The sequence below is a fragment of the Punica granatum genome, chromosome 4, assembly GCF_007655135.1.
Source record: "Punica granatum isolate Tunisia-2019 chromosome 4, ASM765513v2, whole genome shotgun sequence".
NCBI classification, from domain to species: domain Eukaryota; kingdom Viridiplantae; phylum Streptophyta; class Magnoliopsida; order Myrtales; family Lythraceae; genus Punica; species Punica granatum.
The window spans coordinates 18179611-18194090 of NC_045130.1; the positions used below are offsets into that span (position 1 = coordinate 18179611).

Here is a 14480-nt window from a genome sequence, read left to right on the forward strand (position 1 = left end):
AAACCATCGTCTCTTTAGACCATCGACGACCATCATCAGGGGTGAGTGAACGGCAGGGGCGCCCCTATCCCCCTAATTTTTTTCAATTTGGGAGAGAAATCATGGGGTAGGGGAGCCCTTAACGACTACCCACCTTCGACGGTGGTTGCGGGCAAAGTCTGCCCCTACTCCCCTTTCTTGATTCTTCTCTTTTCTTTTTTTCCTTTTCCTTTTTTATTTTTATTTTTTAAATATTTGTTTTATTTTAATATAAAATTTCAAAAAATTACTTTTAATCGCAACATCAACAAAGTTAACAAAAAATATAACTACAGAATCAAAATGGTGAAAACGCGAAAAGTTGAGGATAAAAATAACAAAAAAAGATTTAAGATCGAAATGACAAAAAGATTAAATGTTGATGATCAAAAGTGTTTTTTTTGTTTACGGAAAAGAAGAAGAAGCAAAACATATTGAAATCACCGGGCAGTTACAGATTTTAATTTTTTTTTGGGGTAAGTAGTTCAGCATTAAATTTAATAAATTCTAAATTGCAATTAATAATTAACTAAAAAAATTTAAGATTCAACCGCCCTATATCTTTGACTCAGACCGTGGTCGGTTTTGATATTTGCTTAAAGCCAAATGCCAGAGTCTTCTCTCTCTCTCTCTCTCTCCATACAGAAACCCAGTGGACCCCGCAGAAGCCTGCCTGCCTGCCTGCCTCTCTCCTTCCATGACGAAGCTGCTGAAACTGACGCGATTAAGCATTCCAATTCTTCAAACCATTTCCCCAGTCTCTTTCGGAATTTCAAAACACCGAAACGAAGAAAGAAAGCAGCAAAGTCTCTCCTCTCTCCTTTTCCTCTCCTTCACTTTTATTCAAAAGCCTTTTAAACCCTTCTCTTCTTCTCTTCTGAAAGAGGAGACCAGTCGCACCACCACCTTCAACTCCCTCTCTCTCTCTCTCTCTCTCTCTTCTTTCTCTCTCTAGAAGCTCCTCGTCTGGCCGATCACGCGGCTGCCGTGTGAGCTGCCCTGCCCTGCCCTCCCCTCTGAGTCTGTCTACCATCAGGAGTACACAGAGCTCTGCGTCTGTCTCCTCTGAGTCTGCTCTTCCGATTCCCGAGATGTCGACCATGGAGAGCCTGATCGGCCTGGTCAACCGCATCCAGAGAGCCTGCACGATGCTCGGTGACTACGGCGGCGGTGACAACGCTTTCTCCTCCCTCTGGGAGGCTCTCCCTACTGTTGCTGTCGTCGGTGGACAGGTGTCCTTCCTTCCTTCCTTCCTTCATTCATTCATTCTCTCCCCCCTCCCCCCTCGATCCATCCCCCCTTCCTTCCTTCCTCTCGTTTATCTATCTATTCAAAGAATTTCTTACGTGTTGTAAAGTTTTGGTTAGAGCAGTTACCTTGATTCTAGGTCAAGTTTCTATGAATTTGGTTCGATGATCCGGCTGCATCCAGTAGAAATTTTCCTATTGATGATGATGATGATTCTAGTATGTACTTGTTGTTGTTGATGGAGTTCCTCAACTCCAGTATAATTTGAAATTTTTGTCTTCTTCGTACTTTTTTAGTATAATAAATATATGCTTCAGAGAGCAATCCATTGTATATTACATAATATATATGAAGATTGATTGTATACGCTGTTGAAATGGAGCATATGTATTTGTAAAAGAGGTTCTCGTAATGGATGCTGGATGGTCTGACTAATTATAATATTTTCTTGGGTGGAAACAGAGTTCAGGGAAATCTTCGGTGTTGGAGAGCATTGTAGGAAGAGACTTTCTTCCCAGAGGATCCGGTTGGTTTCCCTTTCTCCGAGTTCTTGTTAATTGTCAGAATGCTTTGGTTGTCTTCCGTTGTTTCGCTTGGGTAATGTTGGATAAATGGGTGCAGGTATTGTTACGAGGAGGCCGTTGGTTCTACAGCTTCACAAGACCGGTGATGGATCCAAGGAATATGCCGAGTTTCTGCACCTGCCCAGAAGAAAATTCACTGATTTTTGTATGCACTCTTCTCCTTCTGTTGCTATGTAGCTGCAGTATGATTGTCAACCGAAAGATGCTTTCCGATTATGTTATGCTGTCTCATCAGAATGCCGAATGTTGTTATATGGCTTAAGTAACATCAATTGTGTGGTTCTTGACGAACACATCAAAAAGGCAGTCCGAGTTGAAATGTTATTGTTGTTCATGGGCAAGTATTACACTTCAATTTGTTTGCTTGCTTCTTCGTAGAAAGGGAACTTCCCTATAATTACTGTGATAATGTTAAAAGAATAAGGCATGTTGTTTAAGATTTAGATTCTGTAAAACTGTGGCAAAGCTGATGTACATTATATATATTGAGAATTAAATATGCAAAGTTTGATGTACAATATTTTAGCTGAGGACAGTCACCATTTGTTTTGTATGGATTATGGTATGGAATTTTTCTGCTCTGAGGGACTAGAGACTAGAAGGATCAACTAGCTGCTTCTACTGTTAGCAAAAATGCTGTCTTTTAGGAGAATATGTTGTATATTAGTTGCTTTGCTTGAATTCCAGCTGATTTTTTATTCATTCGGTAGATGCAGTTCGTTCTGCTTCTGTCTTACACTGGAAGACATTTACCAGTGACAAATATTGTAGTAAATAGTTCTCAGATGCCTACTAAAAACGAGGAATTGGTTTAGTTATTATTTTTCCATGGTGTTGAATATAGCTTATCCTCAACTGTCTTCCCCCCTACCCTTTCATGGTTTTCTTCTGACTCTGGAACTGTTTCAGATGCTGTCTTAAAAACAGCAAAGGTCTTTTAACAGTCTTCAATGCAATCTGCTGCGAACAGTTTTATTATGTCATTATAGTTACAGAAGTAAGTAGGTAGGGGTCTTTCATTAATATCTGCTGTTAACAGTTTTTTATGTCATTGATCCTTACAAAAGTACTGGGACACTGGATTTTGTTATTGCTGTATACGCACCACAATTGTTGTTCTACATTAAGTGACTTCATCATAGGACTCATTTTCCATCCAACTGTCATTGCAGCTCTTGTTCGTCAGGAAATTCAGGATGAAACTGATAGGATGACTGGGAAAACAAAGCAGATATCTCCTGTTCCTATTCATTTGAGCATCTACTCTCCCAACGGTACATCCTAAAATCCAAATCTGCAAATAAAATGAATCTTTAGCTGCATAAGTGTATTATGATATTTCTATATATATAACATGACTGTTTCTTCTTTGACATTTCAGTTGTCAACTTAACCCTGATTGATTTGCCTGGTTTGACAAAAGTTGCTATCGGTAGGGTCCCTTTCCCAGTATTCAGCATATATTTCATTCAAAACATACTTGTTTCCTCATTATAACTGAAAAATTGTTCATTTCAGATGGACAACCTGAAAGCATTGTTCAGGACATTGAAATGATGGTCAGATCTTATGTTGAGAAGGTAACTCCACAGTAAACATTTCAACTCTGGAATGATAGGTTAGATGTGGCCCTAAATCATCAAAAGAGAAACCATAAGATTTAGAGTAGTTCTCATTATATCTATTTGTGATATACAGCATACAACCAATTAAACGATAGCCTTCTTGTAAAATCGTTCTCTGTTGATTTCTATCTTAGATGATAGTGGCTGATCAGTAAATAGCTGGAGATATTTCTTGTAATTTGCTTCATTCTTTAATTAAATGAATTAATTTGAGGCTTTTGTTCTTAGCCCAACTCAATCATCTTGGCTATTTCTCCTGCAAATCAAGATATTGCCACTTCGGATGCTATTAAGCTGGCAAGGGAGGTTGACCCAACTGGTATGGAAGTTTGTTTTTGCCGCAAACTTGTACATTCCAATGAGGTATTACTTACCAATTAAAATGTTTCCTTTCTAACTTGATCAGGTGAAAGGACATTCGGGGTGTTGACGAAGCTAGATTTGATGGACAAAGGAACTGATGCACTAGATGTAAGTCTTCATCTCTTCCTCCTTTTTTCCTTGTATGTTATTGTGGGTACATGTTATTGTGGTTATTTATGATCAGAATTACACTTCTACATATGTATGGACATAAATTTGAAGATCAGCTTATTGATGGCATGGTTTGGAACATTAGCTGAAACATATTGTCCCCTTCTACTATTAAGGCTGAAAGCATATGAGAAAATTGAAAATATGCCAAAATTATTTGTGAAACTATTCCATTTCATCTTGTTCCCCCCTAATACTACATGTGTCGTCAGGTTCTTGAAGGTAGATCTTATCGTCTGCAACAACCGTGGGTGGGGATTGTGAATCGGTCACAGGCTGATATAAATAAGAACATTGACATGATCGTTGCACGGCGCAAAGAGCGGGAGTATTTTGCAACCAGCCCTGATTATGCACATTTGGCAAGTAAAATGGGCTCCGAGTATCTTGCGAAACTTCTATCGAAGGTTAGATTGTATTTTTAAATTGTAATTGTATTAACATGACTTCAAGGGTCTATATTTGTAATTTTGGAATTTGTTTCAGCATTTAGAGTCCGTTATCAGGGCTCAGATACCAAGTATTACTTCCATGATCAATAAAAGCATTGATGAACTTGAATCAGAGATGGATCATCTTGGCAGGCCTATTGGTGTTGATGCAGGGGTGAGTGCTTTAAAGCGTTGCTGTTATATATGAATACCAACTTGAAGGTTTCTGGATGTTCTAACGGAATTACTTTTAGGCTCAACTGTACACTATCTTGGAACTCTGCCGTGCATTTGACAAGATTTTTAAGGAACACTTGGATGGAGGGTAAGCTTTTGCGACCACTTTATCTTTCTTACCAGCCAGTTCATGACTTTCCCACCTTAAGCAAAGTGTTCTGAGATGTGGGATCCTTTTCTTCCTCTCCTATGCTAATAGTTTATTATCATCTGATTCCTTTAAGTTCTCTTGAAGAATTCTAGCAATTAGAATTTAGCCCTCATTCAAACTTTCCTCAATGGTGCAACTTTTTAGTTGGCATTTAAAATAGCTCATAGTTTAATGATTTGCCTTTGTTCCGTACTTGATTTCCCTACCAAATATATTTAATTACCATAATGAGGTCACTGAAAAAGCAGTTTAAAAAGAACTACTAAGATTATTTCTGTGTACCTTCCCAGCAAATGAATTTCTGTTTACACAAGTTTGAGCAAACTAACAAATTTCAAATACTAGCAAATTTACTGTGTTAGTTTGATAATTCTGACACTCATGGACTGTAAAGGAAGATCAGTGAGTTGGAGCGCTGCTCTGCTGGTTAAGTTGGCAATGTTATGATGTGCATTTGTGTTTTATTTCAGGAGACCAGGAGGTGATCGAGTTTATGGAGTCTTTGACAATCAGCTGCCTGCTGCTTTCCGGAAGCTTCCTTTGGATCGTCACCTCTCTCTACACAATGTAAGGAAGATAGTATCAGAGGCTGATGGCTATCAGCCCCATCTTATTGCCCCCGAGCAAGGTTATAGACGATTGATTGAGGGATCACTGAAGTATTTTAAGGGCCCAGCGGAAGCTACTGTTGATGCGGTGAGTAACTATGACGAACCTTGCCAGCTTAATGAACTTTGGGAAGCTTTTCTTGGGAACTTTTACTGACTTGAACCATTTTTTTAGGTGCACTTTGTCTTGAAAGAACTGGTGCGGAAGTCAATCAGCGAGACGCAGGTAAATATGGGGACTACTTTCAACTATTTGAGATGAAATACAGGTTGAGATTGGTGATTTTATCCTTACAATTAGACTCGTGCAAGTATTTTTATACAGGAACTGAGGCGGTTCCCTACTCTGCAAGCTGAGATTGCTGCTGCTTCCAATGAAGCCTTGGAGAGGTTCCGAGAGGAAAGTAGGAAGACAGTGCTTCGGTTGGTGGACATGGAATCCTCCTATTTGACAGTGGAATTCTTTAGGAAGCTTCCACAGGAAGTAGAAAGATTGGGGAACCCTGGAGAAAGAAGTGGAACCCCGGGAGAAAGGGGTGGAAATCCGGGAGAAAGGGGTGGAAACCCAGGAGAAAGGGGAAGGGGAGGAAACCTGGCGGAAAGAAGTGTGAGCACTGCTGCCCCAAATGTGGATCGCTACTCAGAGGGACATTTTAGAAGGATAGGATCAAATGTGTCTTCTTATGTGGGGATGGTGTCTGATACGCTCAAGAACACGATTCCGAAGGCCGTGGTTTACTGCCAAGTTAGAGAGGCTAAGATGTCGCTGCTTAACTTCTTCTATGCACAGCTCGGGAAGAAAGAGGTACCCTCTCTCTCTCTCTCTCACTCTCTCATGCATAGCCTGGGCTGCTGTTATAACCAATATTGGTTATGTAAGATGATGGGAAGTTATAAGATTTGATCTGATATTTACTAATGCACCGGGTCCAATTTTGTCACGAATGTTTAGCATACTTTTACTGGAAGTTAAGAGTTCACATGATCTGGCGCTTCTTTCAGGGTAAGCAGTTAGGGCTAATGTTGGACGAGGACCCAGCACTCATGGAGAGGAGGCAACAGTGTGCGAAGAGGCTGGAATTGTACAAGGCTGCAAGGGATGAGATCGATTCAGTTTCATGGGCTCGATAAAGTTTCAGTTTGCACTGATCATTAGTCTCCACCACTCGGTTCGTATAGATATTGGAGGATGTAATATTGTTTGTAGCCCTGCAGTAGATATTTTCATTTTTTTTTTCTCCTCAGGGATCCGATTCTTATGAATTCTTTTACAGTGGCGTTTGGTGCATTGCCAAATAACATTGCTAGCAATCTTGATTACCACCAACATATAGATTGCTCTCAATTAAATTACCGGTATTGTGAAATGACAATGTTTGGCATATAACCATCGGATTACTCACTATCTATATTATCACGTTTAGTATCACAATATTATGAGTGGTAAATCCAAACCCAATTCCTATTATACCCTTCTTTTAATATCTGAAAAATTAATTAAAAAAATTGTTTTATTTTTCTCAGATTACCACTTGGTAATCTACTTAGACACCTCTCATGGGGGCTATCTACATTGCTAGTTTGGTGATGGTATAGATTACAAAGACAATGTGCTTTGCTGGTAATTTGGCTTAACGAAACATGTCAATCTAGTGGGCTCAGGCAATTTAATTTAAGATTGCTGGTAATGTGGATAGATTGCCTTATAACAAACGCTCCCTATTAGAAATTTGAATGGTTATGATTGACACGATTAATGTCTTCCCATTACCCTGATAGTGAGTATCGACTTTTCATCTAAATCGGTTCATCCGGATGGGATAGTGGCGCGGATTTTGCACCATGGATTTCCACTTTGAGTTTTCATATCCACGAGAGTTTATGGTCATAAAATATATGACTTGATTCATGTCACATTGATTCAATACTCGAGAAATCTCAATTCTTCGATGACGAGTAAGCTACATGCCAAGGAGTCTCTGGATTTTAGATTTTATTTAAGTTGAAACTTCGAATTGATTGAGAAAATTCCGTTTGAATTTTCATGTCCACATTGATTAGTTTTCTGTCGGAATTCGGCTGCAAGTCAAATAAATTAAAATAATAGTTTAGACATTAATCTTATCACAACTCTTGTTTCTGCTGCACCAAAATCAATTGGAAAAGAGTAGTGATACATAAGTGGAAGGGCCTTAGCTAAATCCCAATGGCGGTACGTGCCGGTGGACTCTAATTCAAATTTACAAATAATCTGTGTGTACGTGCAAAAATAATAATGCTTTTATAAAAATTTCTCGTAAGGACAAATTACCGTGTGCTAGCACTAAATTTATCTTATCTAAACGTAATTTACTTGCTCTTTACACAATTTATTTGAGTTATAGTTAAAGTATTTGAAGTTCTTTTAGTAAATATTTGTATGAATTATACATGCATTTTAACCATATGTATCATAAAATTGTCGATGATGCACACCATTCAAATACATCTCATCACTCTTACAGCCTCTTTTCGGTGTTCATCTTAATTTCCGAAAGTCCAATAAATTTTACCTAATTCAATTCAACATAAGTCATGCGATAAAAGCTCTTGTAATTAAGGATTTTTCAGTTGAGAAATGAGAATCTCGTCACCGACCCAGACCAGAAAGGAATACCTCCCGTCGCTTAGTAGAGATCAAAGAGAGAACACACGCCCACGCCAACAAACGACAAAAGATGAGACGGTCGACGTTCTTGTCTTTTTCTGTCGTCCACCCGCTCCTTCTACTCCTCCTTCTACCACCGGCGGTTTCCTCTTCTTCTCCCTCGGAATCTCTCTATGCCAACTTCCTCAACTGCCTTGAGAACCGGACGCAGTCCCCCTCCTCCTCCTCCTCCTCCACGTACCAGTTCTCCCAGTCTCTTTTCTCCCAGTCCAACTCTTCCTACTCCGGCGCCCTCAATTCCTACGTCCGCAACCGCCGCTTCAACACCTCCTCCACCCCTAAGCCCCTGCTCATCCTCACCCCTTCACTGCAATCCCACGTCTCCGCCGCCGTCCTCTGCTCCAAACACCTCGGCCTCCTCATCAGAACCCGGAGCGGCGGCCACGACTACGAGGGCCTCTCCTATGCCTCCTCGCGATCTGACGACCCCTTCATCGTCCTCGACACCTTCAACTTCCGGGCCATCGACGTGGACGTCGCGGGAGAGTCGGCGTGGGTCGGATCGGGCGCGACCGTCGGGGAGCTTTACTATCGCATTTGGGAGAAAAGCAGAGTCCATGGCTTCCCTGCTGGCGTTTGCCCCACCGTCGGCATCGGTGGGCACTTCAGCGGCGGGGGTTACGGGAATATGCTGCGGAAGTTCGGGCTATCGGTGGATAACATAGTCGACGCCAAAATTGTGGATGTTGACGGGAGGGTTCTTGACAGGGCTTCCATGGGGGAAGACCTCTTCTGGGCTATTCGAGGAGGTGGCGGGGCGAGCTTCGGAGTGATACTGGCTTACAGGATCAAGCTAGTTCGTGTTCCAGAGACGGTTACCGTCTTTCGGGTGGAGAAGACTGTCGAACATAATGCGACTGAGATGGTCTACCGGTGGCAGTACGTTGCCCCTGCGACAGATAATGGTCTCTTTATGAGGCTCTTGTTACGGCCCATCACCTTGGAGCCCCGAAAAGGAGAGAAAACTGTCAGGGCCTCTGTTTATACCCTGTTTCTTGGGGATGCGGAACGGCTCATCTCGATTATGGCTAGAGACTTTCCTGAACTCGGTTTGAGTAAAGTGGACTGTAAAGAAATGAGTTGGATCGACTCGGTCCTCTGGTGGGGCAGATTCGAGAACGGGACAGGACCGGAAGCCCTGCTCGACCGTATGCCGGACTCAGTAAACTTCTTGAAGAGGAAATCAGATTATGTGCGGGAGCCGATCCCAAGGGATGGCCTCGATTCTCTCTGGGATAAGATGACCGAATTGGGAAAGGCTGGGCTGGTATTCAACCCATATGGGGGAGTATTGAGTGAGATCGCTTCCTCGGAAACTCCATTTCCTCATCGGGCTGGTAACCTGTTTAAGATTCAGTATTCGATCAGCTGGAGCGAGGAAGGAACGGAAGCGGCGAATGACTGCCTCTCCCAAATGAGGAGTCTTTACAGCTTCATGACTCCTTTCGTGTCGAAAGACCCGAGGAGGGCCTATTTGAACTACAGGGACCTCGATATCGGGGTTGCTCGCAGCAGCGGGAATAGCTACGGGGACGGGAGTGTCTACGGGGTCAAGTACTTTGTGGGAAACTTCGAGAGGCTTGTCAATGTGAAGACTGCAGTGGACCCAGAGAATTTCTTTCGGAACGAGCAAAGCATACCTCCCCTTCCAAGCAAGTCGAGTAAGTCATTGGAATCCCCGATCATGTTATGCTCCAAGCATGCCAATATGGTGATTCTGTGCATTACTGATGTTGTTTCTGTTGTTTATGTGAGGTTTTATGCTGATGTTCATTGTAGTTCCATGTCCACGGGCATTCGGGCAATCCTGGTTGGAGCTTTCAAATGTTCCATTTTCCATTTTATGTTATCATCTAAATATGCAGCACCGAGAACATTAGCGGTATAGTAGATTTAATCGGGAGGCCATAATGTGTTAGTAAAGATGAAATCCAGAGAAAAAATGCCTGTTCAATTCCATTTCTACGAGACTGAATGATAACACACATACACGCTCAGTCTCTGTCTCCTTAATATCGACGCATCTATGGGCTCTGCATAATCTAGCTGTTTTTCCCTCTCCAAAACTTAAGCATTGTTCACTTATATTATTGTTGCTTGCAGGAACAGGATCCACATCGAGCATGGCCCGACATTCGACGCTGCCAAGATCTAATATGAAACTGATAGAGAGCGGCATTCTCGTGTCTTTACTCATTTGGGGAAACTTCTTTTTGTAAGTACAGTACTTCTAGGTGTAAATGGAGCTGCTGTAAGTTTTTCAGGAGAATCATATATTTTTATGGATCGCTTTTCACTAAATAGATAAGCAAAATACACGGGCTTTTCCTCACCAAGTTGTCGGGATTTTCGAAGGGCTGGACTTGGTTTCCTTGGTATATATAATCAATTTTACCACAGGATGTTATCAAGTTTGTCAATTGATATTTTAACGGGCTGCTGCAATAGCCAGTAGCAGTCCATTTGTTTTGCAATTGATTCGCTCTCTCTATAAGAAGGAATATCATTTCCATATATATTAGGAGGTTCAGTCTTCATGTTTGGTGCAGTCGTACAGGCAATAGGAAGAAAATGTTATATCGATTCGGATTCATGCCATTCTTTTGTCTGAAGACAGCTGGTGAATCCATTTCCTTTACACTCTATTTTGTGCTGCTTTGGTGGATGATTTGTACGTTGGAGCTGCTTCGGTCGTCTCCTCCTTGTTAAGTTCCATCGGTCAACAGGTGACGAAGTCAGTCGCTTTTTTCGTGTCTGGAGTCCAAAACTATCGGCTGGATAGCCTCGTGAAGCTTATTCATATATGCTAAAGTCGTAGCCAGGGTATAGGGAGGTCGGGGCGAGCATATTTCTCATTTTCAGCGGATTAAAATTAGCTATATCCATTATCAAAGCAGGTGTAGTGCAGTGATACGTGCTTTCATCTAATGACAAAAAATTTTTAAATTTAATACTCGTTATGTGACTACGCATCTCATATTATAAGTTATTAAGATTTCTATTTCATAATATTAAATCCATAGTCGATCTCAAGCTTAACTATCATCTCATGCAGCGTGCGAAGATTGCCTTCGAGAAGCTTGAAGCACCACTCAGATGAATTTTAAGATGGTGAATTCTTCGGTACCCCCGGTACCGGCACCCAAATTATTTGGGTCAATCATATTGTCCAAATGCGTTGACTATTTCCTTCCTTCTATACCATTCACAAGTTTGGGCCAGAGTTTTCCGACGCAACTTCAAGCTCTTATATTAATACAATATACAAGAATCAGATAGCCATTGTACCGGTTCTGATACTCAGTTTACTGAACCAAACATTCGCCTGTTTATCTCATCAATGCCAATGTCGGAAATCGGTTCTATGGGTAGCTCATCTCCATCTGCCAAGAGACTAGAGCTCGAAGGTTCTCTACTGAATTCATCTGCAAATCAATATCACCAGATTATAGTGACTGCAACAAAACTGGCATATATATATTCTTTTCTTTGCTCTCCTATCTCAGTAGTGCAGAAAACTTGACTAAACCTCTTGGAACATAAATGAACCTTGTCAAGATCTCTAATTCTATGCAATATTGGTGGAATAAACCTTACCAAATAATGTGTTTATTGACGTCGGGGGAGGGGTTGACATGAAGTTGAGCCCAACATAAAATCCTAGTGCCAACACTACTGTCACCATGACATACACTGGAATTGCCAACGCCCAGTACCTGAAAAGCCCAACATGGATTTAATAATAGGCTGGATAAATCCTACAACTTGCACAAAATCAAATACAAAGCCCGAACCTTCAACCTGGAAGTATATGTTGACAAAAAAAACTCTCATAGTTTTTTTTTTTGGTGGGGAGTGGGGCCATTTTCATACAATATAGAAGTTATGTTACTCATCTGTTTGATGATCCTTATGGCATTCAATGTTATTCATCCATACGAGCTGTGAGACTAATATCCCGTTGAGCATCTTTGGAATGGGGTAAGGCAATGAATTCAATTCCATTCCATGGCCCAATGATATAATCCCAGTTCCGCTCCACAAGGAGGGAAATTTTAATCCTGTTGGTGAAGTCAATGACAGGGAGGCCATTTAGACGTGCAAAGTCAACATTTTCGTACAACAATATGGCAGACAAGAACTTTGAATAGCATCAGAGGTATCCAACACAAATATCACCATACTGACCTACTAGGATAGTAAAATATTCCAATTGCGGGTAGCCAATGCTCAGGGACGTATGCCCATGTGAGAAAAATAACTGCAGAGAGAATAAATCAACCAAGATATCATCTTATTCACATGATGCCTTTAACATCAAGTCAGTCATCAAGAAAGTATCTAGAACAAAATGTACAGATGTAAGAGGGAGGAGAAACTACGAGGAACAAGAGCCCATCACTAGACCAGTTGACCTCCATCACGCCATAACGAATGAAAATATATATAATAATAAAAACAAACACTGCTTCAGCCTCCTCTGAAAACCTTTCGTTTTTCCAGTGACGCATGAGTAAGCCCAATTGACCTCCATCATGCTACCAAACTGACAGTAGGAAGAAGAATTGGAGTAATCCCTTAAGGATACGAAAAAAAAAAAAAACCATGAAAAGCAGAGCAGACCTGTGGCTCCAATGGTTGTTATGGAGCCCACAAATCCATAGACTTCTGAGGTCTTGGGACCGTGCTCTCCAGAGACTCCGAAACCAGATGTTTTGTCCTCTGAATCTGAAAAGTAAAAAATTGCCTTTTTCTTCTTTGAAAGACTTAAAATTCTTCTGGGACTGCTCACAGAATGAGGCTCCTCCATGGCTTGTCTTCGAAACTTGGTGCTGCCAGAGGATGCTTAATGTCCCTAATTAGAAAAGGAAAAGTTGGGATCAAGAAGGACTTCCGCGCTATCTTTCCAAACAAATAATGTAGAAAGCACATCGTGTGAAGTTATACAAATGGAAAAGAAAATTCACAAGAACATTTATTCTTTCGTTTCCATTTCAGCCAGTGGAATCCTGTAGCTCGAAATAAATGGCAACAAGAGCATCCTCATCTCATTCATTGTTTGTTGCAGAAAAAATATTGAAACCAGAAGAAGGGCAGAAATCTCACCACACGTTACAACTTGTAACTGAGAGACAGGAGAAACTAATCTAGTGAAAAACACTGGAAGGAACCATAAAAAGACATGTTTCTAACACTGCAGCAACGGCATCAAGAACCAGTCATATCTAGATTGAAACAATTGCAATTTACTTCGCTCACTAATCAGGCCAGTATTCTACAAATCAGAAATAGCCTGATATGAACATCGCAACCGCTTTTGGCCTCATCAAGGTAATGAGGCAGCAGATTGCAGACGCGTTAGAAATCCCGTTTGCAGACTAGAGAGAGGGAGAATGAGGGGAGAGAGCGCGCGCGCGCGAGAGAGAGAGAGAAGGCAGAAGCGTCGCAATGGCCCGTAAAATAGAATAAAAATTCAACAACCTGTCATTGATTTGAGATGAGTTAGGGTGTCAATAAAGCTGTCTGATCAGAGTGGATTTGATTAGAGAACGACTTCGAGCTCGATTGAGGCCCGGAGTCAATAGGATGGAGAAATGAAACCATTCATCTGCCTCGATAATCCAAATAAAACAAGGAAGGATTGAGGTCGCTGGGCGATTGACATTAATGCGGGCTTCGAATTGGAATTGAAAGGGTCAGACTCTGGTGAAGAAGAATCACACTAACGAGAAATAAAGGCGCCTACATCTATCAAATCAACTCATGCCATTAGCAAAATCAACATGGAGCTAAGACCATGGACCCAATTAGGGTTCTTGGGGGAAGAAATTTACCATCTCAGGCGGAGACCGTCAAGAACAAGACGAAGACGATAGGTCTCAGCTCTGCAGTGGATTCGCCTTCAGCGGGACCGGATTTAGGGTTGGAGTTGAGAGCGGATTTACCCCGGAGTTTCAAATCCGACTGAACGAAGAGGAGGCCGGTGCGGGAGGAGGCGGCGGCTGAGTTTGGGCAGAGCCGGTCAGGTGAGAAGAGGAAAGAGTGCCGAGAACGAGAGAGAGAGAGGCGGGCGGTCGAGTTTGAAATTTCGGAAAATGTTGGGTATTTTCTCATATCAGGAAAGTTCAATCGACCGCTAATTCAGTCGAGCCTATCCGTTCATTAACAAGTAAAATTCTTTTAATATAATTTCTTTTTTCTAAAATACTCAAATCAAAATCTTATTTAAAAGAAACAATTGTCAAACTGTTTAATTTTTTCATTTACTTTTGTTATTGTAGTTTTTTTTAAAAAAAATTTTAGATTGCTCTATGGAATAGGCCCTCTTGATCCAAAA

At 41.3% G+C, this 14480-nt stretch overlaps 3 protein-coding genes across 6 annotated transcripts; 2 read left to right on the top strand and 1 right to left on the bottom strand.

The window, feature by feature from the left end:
* The first annotated feature begins 678 nt into the window (after positions 1-678).
* LOC116205013 (dynamin-related protein 1E-like) lies at positions 679-6823 on the top strand. Of its 2 annotated transcripts, none has more exons than XM_031537432.1 (15): positions 679-1250; positions 1729-1792; positions 1888-1995; positions 3023-3124; positions 3232-3282; positions 3369-3430; positions 3704-3794; positions 3882-3946; positions 4222-4416; positions 4496-4615; positions 4695-4765; positions 5299-5524; positions 5612-5662; positions 5738-6241; positions 6439-6823. In XM_031537432.1, exons 1-15 carry the CDS (start codon positions 1110-1112, stop codon positions 6565-6567), a joined length of 1980 nt encoding a protein of 659 aa, XP_031393292.1. In that variant the 5' UTR covers positions 679-1109; the 3' UTR covers positions 6568-6823. The 2 variants fall into 2 exon arrangements, with proteins under 2 accessions (XP_031393292.1, XP_031393293.1); XM_031537433.1 differs by having other exon boundaries at positions 1110-1250; positions 5762-6241.
* Positions 6824-7974: 1151 nt separating this feature from the next.
* On the top strand, positions 7975-10550 carry LOC116204940 (berberine bridge enzyme-like 21). The gene is made up of 2 exons (XM_031537324.1): positions 7975-9804; positions 10247-10550. The coding sequence occupies exons 1-2, from the start codon at positions 8154-8156 to the stop codon at positions 10360-10362; spliced, it is 1767 nt and encodes a 588-aa protein (XP_031393184.1). The 5' UTR covers positions 7975-8153; the 3' UTR covers positions 10363-10550.
* Positions 10551-11198: 648 nt separating this feature from the next.
* Positions 11199-14249, bottom strand: LOC116204941 (phosphatidylinositol N-acetylglucosaminyltransferase subunit P). Of its 3 annotated transcripts, XM_031537325.1 has the most exons (5): positions 13978-14241; positions 12767-12998; positions 12332-12404; positions 11741-11859; positions 11199-11568 (listed from the first exon to the last, which is right to left on the bottom strand). In XM_031537325.1, exons 2-5 carry the CDS (start codon positions 12951-12953, stop codon positions 11444-11446), a joined length of 504 nt encoding a protein of 167 aa, XP_031393185.1. In that variant the 5' UTR covers positions 12954-12998; positions 13978-14241; the 3' UTR covers positions 11199-11443. The 3 variants fall into 3 exon arrangements, 1 of the variants encoding a protein (XP_031393185.1); XR_004156422.1 differs by having other exon boundaries at positions 11741-12204; positions 12332-12998; positions 13978-14249; XR_004156423.1 differs by lacking the exon at positions 13978-14241 and having other exon boundaries at positions 11741-12204; positions 12332-12689; positions 12767-12908.
* Between the last annotated feature and the right edge of the window lie 231 nt (positions 14250-14480).

Coding starts and splice junctions, on each gene's coding strand:
- LOC116205013 (XM_031537432.1), top strand. CDS start 1,110: ATGTCGACCATGGAGAGCCTGATCGGCCTGGTCAACCGCATCCAGAGA. Junction 3,795..3,881: donor AAGGGAGGTTGACCCAACTG/GTATGGAAGTTT, acceptor TAACTTGATCAG/GTGAAAGGACATTCGGGGTG. Junction 4,766..5,298: donor AAGGAACACTTGGATGGAGG/GTAAGCTTTTGC, acceptor GTTTTATTTCAG/GAGACCAGGAGGTGATCGAG.
- LOC116204941 (XM_031537325.1), bottom strand. CDS start 12,953: ATGGAGGAGCCTCATTCTGTGAGCAGTCCCAGAAGAATTTTAAGTCTT. Junction 12,405..12,766: donor AACAACCATTGGAGCCACAG/GTCTGCTCTGCT, acceptor TTCTCTCTGCAG/TTATTTTTCTCACATGGGCA. Junction 11,569..11,740: donor GTCAATAAACACATTATTTG/GTAAGGTTTATT, acceptor ATTGATTTGCAG/ATGAATTCAGTAGAGAACCT.
- LOC116204940 (XM_031537324.1), top strand. CDS start 8,154: ATGAGACGGTCGACGTTCTTGTCTTTTTCTGTCGTCCACCCGCTCCTT. Junction 9,805..10,246: donor TCCCCTTCCAAGCAAGTCGA/GTAAGTCATTGG, acceptor TGTTGCTTGCAG/GAACAGGATCCACATCGAGC.